Source organism: Cyclopterus lumpus, chromosome 11, assembly GCF_009769545.1.
Source record: "Cyclopterus lumpus isolate fCycLum1 chromosome 11, fCycLum1.pri, whole genome shotgun sequence".
In the NCBI taxonomy this organism is placed as follows: domain Eukaryota; kingdom Metazoa; phylum Chordata; class Actinopteri; order Perciformes; family Cyclopteridae; genus Cyclopterus; species Cyclopterus lumpus.
Window position 1 is genome coordinate 17,365,691 of NC_046976.1, and position 12,655 is coordinate 17,378,345.

The 12,655-nt window shown below is 39.9% G+C and overlaps 1 protein-coding gene across 2 annotated transcripts in view; it reads left to right on the forward strand.

The window, feature by feature from the left end:
* Positions 1-12,655, forward strand: part of trit1 (tRNA isopentenyltransferase 1) — a 35,029-nt gene that overhangs the window by 22,220 nt on the left and 154 nt on the right. For both annotated transcript variants that reach the window (XM_034545942.1, XM_034545941.1), the window contains exons 9-11: positions 5,219-5,328; positions 5,989-6,106; positions 11,721-12,655. The exon at positions 11,721-12,655 is cut by the window's right edge. In XM_034545942.1, coding sequence (XP_034401833.1) covers positions 5,219-5,328; positions 5,989-6,106; positions 11,721-11,914 — 422 coding nt within the window. In that variant the 3' untranslated portion in view covers positions 11,915-12,655. The remainder of the gene's footprint in view (positions 1-5,218; positions 5,329-5,988; positions 6,107-11,720) is intronic.

A 12,655-nucleotide genomic window follows, 5' to 3' on the forward strand; every position in this document is an offset into this window, starting at 1 on the left:
GTAGACCGAGCTCTCCGGGATTCATAGCTCCACATGCTAATATCCATTTCAGATGGCTTTTATTTGTGTGTGTGTGTGTGTGTGTGTGTGTGTGTGTGTGTGTGTGTGTGTGTGTGTGTGTGTGTGTGTGTGTGTGTGTGTGTGTGTGTGTGTGTGTGTGTGTGTGTGTGTGTGTGTGTGTGTGTGTGTGTGTGTGTGTGTGTGTGTGTGTGTGTGTGTGTGTGTGTGTGTGTGTGTGTGTGTGTGTGTGTGTGTGTGTGTGTGTGTGTGTGTGTGTGTGTGTGTGTGTGTGTGTGTGTGTGTGTGTGTGTGTGTGTGTGTGTGTGTGTGTGTGTGTGTGTGTCAGACAGCCTCGTCCTTGAGCCGGGATTGTCCTCACCCAAGGTTTTGCTCTTAAACCGCCGCTCATCCCACCTTTCTGTCCGCACCGTCTGTGTTCACCTCGCTCCCTCGCTGTGACTGCTGACCTCTTTTTTTTTCTTTTCTGTTTCATCTGAGCCCCACACACACACACACACACACACACACACATTCAGACACACACACACACACACATTCAGACACACACACAGTCTCCCACTCACACACAGATGCCAGCGGGCCTCAGCTGAGCAGGCTAATCTCTTGAAGCATTACAGAGCTGCCGGGAATTTGCCCCGACCACACAAACTCGGGCAAAGGGTGGTGGGGGGGGGGTCACCGGGGGCTACGAGAACCGGCCCGAGACCAGTGGGTCAAAGGCAAAGACAAATTGGACATGACAGAGGGCCTCGGTCAGGCAAACCAGTCGGGTTAGAGGAGCCAGACAATTATCCTGAAAGCCGCCGCATGCATAGGGAGCACAACGCTGCCTCAAAGGCAACGAGTTTAACCTCGTTTTCCACTTCACAAATTTCGGCGGCGACTGCCGGTGAGGGAGCAGGTGGGCGTTCGCTGTCTTAAATACTTTTCAGCAGGATACGTGGTTCTTGATGGACTTAACTTTGGGTTGGCTGTGGGGGATTTAAGCAGCAGGTCAGCCAGTGCAAATTAAATCAAGCTTAATTTGTCTTGCCTTTTTTTTATTTTTTTAAAGTGCATCTGTGTGTGTGTGTGGGTCTACGCTTAAAGAATATGTGTGTGTGTGCGGTTAAAGGGGAATGGTTAATTAGTAGATTTAATTACCCATAAAGAAAATGGTAATTTGAGGCTATATTAATGTTAATAAGTGCCACGTTTTATGGGGAAGGATGCAAGTGCCCTCAAAGTTATTCATTTATTTATTTTAATTTTAATCCCCTTTCAAAAACAAGCACACACACACACACACTGCCTGCAACCAGGATATGCAGGTGAAGTTAGGCTGAGGCCTCGTGAGTGTTAAGTAACGGGGGTGTAGGTATCTTTTAATGGAGAGAGAGTGAGAGAGTGAGAGAGAGAGAGAAAGAGAGAGAGAGAGAGAAAGAGGGAGACAGAAACGACACATGGGTGGCTGGAGAGTGAAGGTAATCTGATGCCTTCGGGGGCAACAGGTGTGAGGCGAGTTTACACACCCTTGTTTTCTGGCGAGTGCTAAGCTTCCATGTACGCACACACACGAATGCAGCCTCCTCCCCTGGGTGGTGGGGGGGTGGGGGGGTGGTAAGAAGACCTCTCCGTCACCTCCACGAGTTGGAAGGAGACGAGAGTGCGCTGGAGCAGATGAGAACGACTCGCAAGGTGAAAAGTGAGATGCCGTGTTGGGTGTGTTTCCGTCCATGCATGGAGTGGGAAAGGCAGCCAGTGCATATTGGAACCGGATTTCCTCAGATCCTTAAAAAAAAATAATAATAATCGCCACATTTAGCATTTTCATTCATTTTATTTTCTAACGAGAGCGGACGCCTCCCCTGTTAGATTCACACGTTAACCACTACGGCTGTGCAGCATAGTTCAAACCCTTTGTGCATCTTTGCTAAAAAAAAACTATTTAATACCTACCGCATAAACAGTGTTTTTCAGGTTTCAGCGAAGATGCTTATGTTTGGGAAGTAGTGAGCATGCGACTGTGTCCATTAAACTTGTACTATGCTGCACAAGTTGTGTGTGTGTGTGTGTGTGATTTAGCAAACGCATGTTTTGATATCGTTTAGCTGCCTCATCCACCTCAATTCTTATTCTGAAATACTAATGGTCATTTTGCGGGTGAAGTATTCCTTTAATATATCCAGAGTAAAGGGGAGGAGGGCGGAGTGGAAGCACAGCACAGTACGGGGAGGCGAGGGAGGTGGGAGGGAGGGAGGGGGGGGGGGGGGGGTGATAAAGGGATTCCTTCAGTCGCTGCCCACCGAACAGCCGGATGAAAGGAATCGTCAATTTGGCCGAAACTTAACCGAAATATCCTCGACATGCACTTGACCTGCTGCAGAAATGTCAAACGGGAACAACGGATAACGAAGGAGACGAGGTGGGGGAGGTGGGGGAGGTGGGGGGGGGAATAATGTGGAAGAGGAACTCACGAAATGAGGAAGGAGGCCGTTGAGTGAACGGAGGCAGCTGTTGTGCTCCAGTATGGACGACGGCCAGAGGAGCACAGCTGGGGAGGGGAGGATGGGGGGGCGGAGGAGGAGGAGGAGGAGGAGGAGGAGTTACAGGGATGACGCAGCGAATGACTCCTGGACTGGTTGTTGCAACAGGTGGACTACTGTTACAACACACACACACACACACTGGCAAGCAGCTGCTGGGCGACAGGAGATGCTTTTTCTTGTTGGCAAAGCAATCTCCCTTGTGTGCTTGAAAGGCAACGCTCTGTGTGTGTGTGTGTGTGTCTGTGTGTGTGTGTGTGTGTGTGTTGACCACCCTGCTCTTTGTCCCTTTTTTGAGTTACTTATCAACCCCTGTTTACCACAGAGTGGATTAGAAGGGTTACATTTCACCAGATCCCCACACAAGAATGGTGTGTGTGTGTGTGGGTGGGGGAGGGTCCATCCAGCATCTGGCAACCCACCACACAAGATCTCTCTCTCTCTCTCTCTCTCTCTCTCTCTCTCTCTCTCTCTCTCTCTCTCTCTCTCCCTCCCTTCTATTTACCACTCGGCCCAGTGGGAGGTTGGTCTGGACTGCAAAAGGGAATTGTGGGAGGGCGCTGGTGATGAAAGAGATAAAAGAACAAAGTAAGGAGAGAGAGGGAGAACAGGAGGTGAAGTATTTATTAGAGCCCCTCAAGGAGAGAGCTCCAGCTCTGCGTCTGGTACAGGTATGCCAGGTGACGCTCGGCGCCGCCACCTGCCTGCTATTGTACCACAAACACAAAAGATACACACACACACACACACACACACACACAGACGGACAGTAAGCACACCAGGGGAAACCGGAGGCTTTGATTAACACTCGTGGTTTTAAAAGAAAACAAGAGGAAACAAATCGGCTGCGCGGGCCAGACAGAGTTTTGGGGGAAACCATGAAAACACTCTGTGGAAAGCGAAGCAGGTGCAGGAGGCAGTGCGCTAAGACGTTGCCAATGAGGGATCTCTGTGTTGTTGTTTTTTGCTTTTGTCAGCAACTCGATTGAGCAAACAGGACAACAAAATGAAACGCATCACAATGTTGATTTAAACCGACGGCGGCGTCCACATTTGGACCGGTGTGGCGTCTGCCAAATAAAACGAGTCCATCGCTCTCGGGGCGCGGCTGCGTGAAGACGCTCATTGTTCCCGCACACACACACACACACACACACACACACACACACACACACACACTAGTGTGTACAGTTAGCAGTTGTATTCCTCGGTCCCAGCAGAGTCTGTAGCTCCAGTCTTTTGGGCGTCTGCTGCCCTCGGGCTCCACAGTTCAGCCTCTGCGTGGAGGGGGATTAAGCCATGAAAGCCTTCCAGGTTAATGGGGTTCATTTACTCACTACTCTATAAATAAAAAAAACACATTTTAAGCCACGTCGACAGCTCCGCTTGGGTCACGATTTTAAAGGTCACAACAAAATATTTGATGGATTCAGACTCGCTTTTCCTCTAGCGCCATCCATCGGGTCACAATATTTATTCCTCCAATAATTTTGGCGTATGACATGTAGAAAGATAACTGGATGCACCGTTGGAGTATTGCAATACTGTGTGTTAGGAAAGGTGGGTGGGGGAAGCCCAGACTCCCCTTTCCACAATGTGGAACCTTTTTTTAAATCGTGTTTTTTTAATTTTTTTAAATGATTTGGTCGTATTTATATTATGTTATAACTCTAGCAGTGTGTTTTATGTATGGGTAATATTTGTTGCAGTGGTTTGAAGTCAAATTTTTCTCTAGAAATTGCGCACACTTTCATTTTCTGAGCGTCCGAGTGTCTTCAATCAATGCAGGGCAGTGGCTCTTGATGCAGACCGACAGGGAGGGAGGGAGGGAGGGATGGAGAGAGAGAGGGAGGGAGGGAGGGAGGGACTGGTGCTGCTGTTTAATGCTGAGGCCTGACCTGGAGACTGCTGACCGGTGCAAAATAGGAACACAGGGGGTGGAACTGTTAGTGAGAGATTGAGAGAGAGAGAGAGAGAGAGAGAGAGAGAGAGAGAGAGAGAGAGAGAGAGAGAGAGAGAGAGAGAGAGAGAGAGAGAGAGAGAGAGAGAGAGAGAGAGAGAGAGAGAGAGAGAGAGAGAGAGAGAGAGAGAGAGAGAGAGAGAGAGAGAGAGAGAGAGAGAGAGAGAGAGAGAGAGAGAGAGAGAGAGAGAGAGAGAGAGAGAGAGAGAGAGAGAGAGAGAGAGAGAGAGAGAGAGAGAGAGAGAGAGAGAGAGCGCTGAAGCCAGACTGATGGATGGAAAGAGAGAGAGAGAGACGGTGCACAAGAGAGAAAGGGGGGAGGAAGGAGGGAGAGACATTATCGAGCCGCTGTGAGTCAGCAGGTTGACGGCGCTTCAGGGTGCGGCTCCAGCACGTCGCTGCTCTCTCTCTCTCTCTCTATCGGATTCCTCTCCGATGAAATGTTTGTTTCTTACGAGATGTCAAATAATCGGCTGCGTAATTAGCGAGTCGACCCCCCCCCCCCCCCCCCCTTTTTTTTTTTTTATGTGAGTGATGATGCAATATTTACACTCAAACACACCAAGACGCACGACTCTAAGCGGGAGGAGGTAGCGCGAGTTTTGTTGGTGTTGAAGAACATTTCATCACATTTGTTGGCCTTGTAAAGTACACGGTGTGTTTTAACCTGTGTGTGTGTGTGTGTGTGTGTGTGTGTGTGTGTGTCTATTAGGACCGGGAGACAACGTGCCGGCGGTGTATGGTCTGGATGTGACGGACGTGTCGAGGTGGGAGGAGACGGTGCTGAACCCTGCACTGCAGATACTGGAGAGTCTCAGCAAGGTGGGGCCTCAAGAGTCTGAACCAGCTGGGATGAAGTCATAGATCTATACTTTATTTTTGTTTATATTGTTTGTCCACCACTTTATTTGCCACTTTTACCTCCATTTGTTCCCTTCTATATCCTAATTTGTTTCCCTCGCTTGATTACTTTAAGGATTCTGACCTCCATTCCTTCCTTGTACATCCTCCTTCCTTTTCTTACCTGTCCCTTTTTCTTTTCTAGCTTTACCTCAATCTATTTTTTTATTTTATTTTATTTTATATATATATATATATATATATATATATATTATAATAATAAAAAAATAAAGAAAAAATATATATATATATATATAATAATAAATATATTTTAAATAATAATAATAAAAAATAATATATATATATATATATATATATATTATATTATAATTTATTATAATATATATTATATAAGGAGCAGATGACTAAACAGATGAACACAGTATTGCACTGCTCTACTAAAGGAGCCCCGTGGAGTTTGTGACCTCTAGTAGGTAGCGAGGTTTTTTGGTGAAAACGTCAACAAAGGCAGCCTAATATTAAACTGAAAAATAAACTTGTGTTTGTTCACAAGAAAACTCTACAGGGCATGTGCACTACAAAAAAACCCTAAAAATAACAACGTCTTTCCCAATGAATTAGGGCGAGGAGCTGGCTCTTCAGCCAATCAGAGGAGAGGGGGAGCAGCAGAGAAACAAGCGGAGCCGCCACGCATGTGATCTGTGTGACAAGGTGATCATCGGTGACCTGGAGTGGACAGGTGAGGCAGTCGAACCCACAACACACAGCATTCCATCAGTTTGTATTTAGCCATTAAAGTAGTATGTGTGTGTGTGTGTGTGTGTGTGTGTATATATTTATTTATTTATAAACTTATATATATATATATATATGTATATATTTTTTTTTTTACAGGAGCAAAGTGATTGCATTTATCAATTTTACTCATTAATTTCAGTCCGATAACCATTTTCCCCAGAATTAATTAGATTCCCCTCTGGCCGAAATATATATTCTTCTTCTCAAAGCAGGACACCATTCGTAGTGAAGGTCCATACTCGTCCACCTCGGAGCTATCACTCGTAGCCTGACGCGGGCACATGTTCATATGCACATGTTCATATGCACATGTTCATATGCACATGTTCATATGCACATGTTCACATACACATGTACATATACACATGTTCATATACACATGTTCATATGCACATGTTCATATGCACATGTTCATATGCACATGTTCATATGCACACGTTCATATACACACGTTCATATATATATGTTAATATACACATGTTCATATATATGTTAATATACACATGTTCATATGCACATGTTCATATGCACATGTTCATATACACATGTTCATATACACATGTTCATATGCACATGTTCATATGCACATGTTCATACACATGTTCATATGCACATGTTCATATGCACATGTTCATACACATGTTCATATACACATGTTCATATGCACATGTTCATATGCACATGTTCATATGCACATGTTCATATGCACATGTTCATATGCACACGTTCATATGCACACGTTCATATGCACACGTTAATATACACATGTTCATATATATGTTAATATACACACGTTCATATGCACATGTTCATATGCACATGTTCATATACACATGTTCATATACACATGTTCATATACACATGTTCATATCCACATGTTCATATACACATGTTCATATACACACGTTCATATCCACATGTTCATATCCACATGTTCATATACACATGTTCATATATATGTTAAAATACACATGTTCATATATATGTTAATATACACATGTTCATATATATGTTAATATACACATGTTCATATACACATGTTCATATACACATGTTCATATGCACACGTTCATATGCACACGTTCATATGCACATGTTCATATACACATGTTTATATACACATGTTCATATATATGTTAATATACACATGTTCATATACACATGTTCATATACACATGTTCATATACACATGTTCATATATATGTTAATATACACATGTTCATATACACATGTTCATATACACATGTTCATATATATGTTAATATACACATGTTCATATATATGTTAATATACACATGTTCATATACACATGTTCATATGCACATGTTCATATACACATGTTCATATACACATGTTCATATACACATGTTCATATATATGTTAATATACACATGTTCATATATATGTTAATATACACATGTTCATATACACATGTTCATATGCACATGTTCATATGCACATGTTCATATATATGTTAATATACACATGTTCATATATATGTTAATATACACATGTTCATATACACATGTTCATATGCACATGTTCATATACACATGTTCATATACACATGTTCATATATATGTTAATATACACATGTTCATACACATGTTCATATACACATGTTCATATACACACGTTCATATACACATGTTCATATGCACATGTTCATATACACATGTTCATATATATGTTAATATACACATGTTCATATATATGTTAATATACACATGTTCATATGCACATGTTCATATGCACATGTTCATATGCACATGTTCATATACACATGTTCATATACACATGTTCATATGCACATGTTCATACACATGTTCATATACACATGTTCATATACACATGTTCATATACACATGTTCATATGCACATGTTCATATGCACACGTTCATATGCACACGTTCATATGCACACGTTCATATGCACATGTTCATATATATGTTAATATACACATGTTCATATATGTTAATATACACATGTTCATATGCACATGTTCATATACACATGTTCATATACACATGTTCATATGCACATGTTCATATACACACGTTCATATACACATGTTCATATACACATGTTCATATACACATGTTCATATATATGTTAATATACACATGTTCATATATATGTTAATATGCACATGTTCATATGCACATGTTCATATGCACATGTTCATATGCACATGTTCATATGCACATGTTCATATATATGTTAATATACACATGTTCATGTATATGTTAATATACACACGTTCATATGCACATGTTCATATACACATGTTCATATACACACGTTCATATACACATGTTCATATGCACACGTTCATATACACATGTTCATATACACATGTTCATATACACATGTTCATATATATGTTAATATACACATGTTCATATATATGTTAATATACACACGTTCATATACACATGTTCATATGCACATGTTCATATACACATGTTCATATACACACGTTCATATACACACGTTCATATACACATGTTCATATACACATGTTCATATACACATGTTCATATATATGTTAATATACACATGTTCATATATATGTTAATATACACATGTTCATATACACATGTTCATATGCACATGTTCATATACACATGTTCATATACACATGTTCATATACACACGTTCATATATATGTTAATATACACATGTTCATATACACACGTTCATATATATGTTAATATACACATGTTCATATATATGTTAATATACACATGTTCATATACACATGTTCATATACACATGTTCATATACACACGTTCATATACACATGTTCATATACACACGTTCATATACACATGTTCATATACACACGTTCATATATATGTTAATATACACATGTTCATATATATGTTAATATACACATGTTCATATACACATGTTCATATACACATGTTCATATACACATGTTCATATACACATGTTCATATACACACGTTCATATACACATGTTCATATATATGTTAATATACACATGTTCATATATATGTTAATATACACATGTTCATATACACATGTTCATATACACATGTTCATATCCACATGTTCATATACACATGTTCATATACACACGTTCATATACACACGTTCATATACACATGTTCATATATATGTTAATATACACATGTTCATATATATGTTAATATACACATGTTCATATACACATGTTCATATGCACATGTTCATATACACATGTTCATATACACATGTTCATATACACATGTTCATATATATGTTAATATACACATGTTCATATATATGTTAATATACACATGTTCATATACACATGTTCATATGCACATGTTCATATACACATGTTCATATACACATGTTCATATACACACGTTCATATATATGTTAATATACACATGTTCATATACACACTTTCATATATATGTTAATATACACATGTTCATATATATGTTAATATACACATGTTCATATACACATGTTCATATACACATGTTCATATACACACGTTCATATACACATGTTCATATACACACGTTCATATACACATGTTCATATACACACGTTCATATATATGTTAATATACACATGTTCATATATATGTTAATATACACATGTTCATATACACATGTTCATATACACATGTTCATATACACATGTTCATATACACATGTTCATATCCACATGTTCATATACACACGTTCATATGCACACGTTCATATACACATGTTCATATACACATGTTCATATACACATGTTCATATATATGTTAATATACACATGTTCATATACACATGTTCATATGCACACGTTCATATGCACACGTTCATATGCACACGTTCATATACACATGTTCATATACACATGTTCATATACACATGTTCATATATATGTTAATATACACATGTTCATATATATGTTAATATACACATGTTCATATACACATGTTCATATGCACATGTTCATATACACATGTTCATATACACATGTTCATATACACACGTTCATATATATGTTAATATACACATGTTCATATATATGTTAATATACACATGTTCATATACACATGTTCATATACACATGTTCATATACACACGTTCATATACACATGTTCATATACACACGTTCATATACACATGTTCATATACACATGTTCATATATATGTTAATATACACATGTTCATATACACATGTTCATATACACATGTTCATATGCACATGTTCATATACACATGTTCATATGCACATGTTCATATATATGTTAATATACACATGTTCATATATATGTTAATATACACACGTTCATATGCACATGTTCATATGCACACGTTCATATACACATGTTCATATACACATGTTCATATATATGTTAATATACACGTTCATATATATGTTAATATACACATGTTCATATACACATGATTCATATGCACATGTTCATATGCACATGTTCATATGCACATGTTCATATGCACATGTTCATATACACATGTTCATATGCACACGTTCATATACACATGTTCATATACACATGTTCATATGCACATGTTCATATACACACGTTCATATACACATGTTCATATACACATGTTCATATGCACATGTTCATATGCACATGTTCATATGCACATGTTCATATACACATGTTCATATACACATGTTCATATATATGTTAATATACACATGTTCATATAAACATGTTCATATGCACATGTTCATATATATGTTAATATACACATGTTCATACACATGTTCATATGCACATGTTCATATGCACATGTTCATATACACATGTTCATATATATGTTAATATACACATGTTCATACACATGTTCATATGCACATGTTCATATGCACATGTTCATATACACACGTTCATATGCACACGTTCATATACACACGTTCATATACACATGTTCATATATATGTTAATATACACATGTTCATATACACATGTTCATAAACATATGTTCATATGCACATGTTCATATACACATGTTCATATATATGTTAATATGTTAATCAAGGGTTAACCTGGTGCTTTGCCTCAAGAGGGATAGCAGCTGTACGTGAGGCTGGCTGTGTCTTTCCAGAACAACCGGATGCTTTGGCTTTGCCACACACACACACGCACACGCACACGCACACACGCAGGCAGCAGAGTAACGTTGTCATTGCATCTGACACGGTTGTCATGAATCTTCGCCTCACGCTGTCGACCTCTTACAGCCGTCACATAAATAACATGTTATCAATGTCGGTGTGTTTGTGCTTCTAAAGAAAAACATGTTCTTCTTGTTATCATCTGAGCGGAGGCCATTACAAACCGCTTCAGTCAGGGACGACGACGACGACAACAACATCAAAGGAACACATGTTGTCGTACTCCAGCTGCTTGAAAATGTGTCATAAAGACCGACTTAAGACTTCTTATTTTTGTGACTCCTTTTTGTGGATCACGATTCACAAGAGATTGAAAAACGTGTCAACACCATATCTCACGTGGGCCTCTCTCTCTCTCTCTCTCTCTCTCGTTTGTTTTTTTCTTGCAGCTCACCTGAAGTCCAAAAAGCATCACCATCACGTGAGGAAGAAGAGAAAGTCGGACCAATCACAGGCCCCCGCTGCGCCTCCCCCCGCCTCGGCTGCAGGGACTGTGGGAAGCGTCTCGCGGGACGCCGTCGTCGTTGCCCCGGGCTGCACTGAAACCTCCCGAGACAGCGAGGAAGTACCTGAGACACTTTAAGAGTGACGCAGACTCTGGTCTACGTGCATTCAGGTTTTCCACCTCACAGCCGTCCCCTTACGGGGCCTTACGGGGCCTTACGGGGCCTTACGGGGCCACTTTTGAACTGTACTTCCTCTTTTGAGATTCTTATTCGTCGGGAGTGCCAGAGAAAGGATGAACGACCTTCTCCCGTCACTGCAGATACAGGACTTGTGACGTTCAACCACGACATGGATTTCACAGTCCAGTCTTTACCGTGATAAACACACACACACACACACATACACGTTTTGGCTGCTGCTGCCCGCCGTCAACGGATCGTTTCCACAGTTTACTTTTGCTGAGAAGAAATATAATTTTCCTTCTTTCTATCAACAAACACATCCGCTTTTCCCCCAAAGATGTGCTTTCTTAAGATATATCTGACATTAGCAATAATAAGGGAAAATTGGGTTATTTATGACGTTTTGAGCGGATTACCCCTTTTTTTTTTTTTACTTTTGAACCCCCCCCAAAAATACATAAATATCCAGTGAAACGGGTTGTATCGCCCACCGCTAGTCGAGATGTTGGAGATCAGGACGATTCTGGACTCATAAATGACTCCTTTTTTGTTGTTGTTGTTATTATACAAGAAGTTTATTTTTAAATGAACTTTCATCCTGTTGCTGCCTTCACCGTGTTTTAGAGTGTCAACAAAATGTCAATAAACCAAATGGACCTCAGCGTTTTCTTAACCCGACTTACGGGGGACGTGTT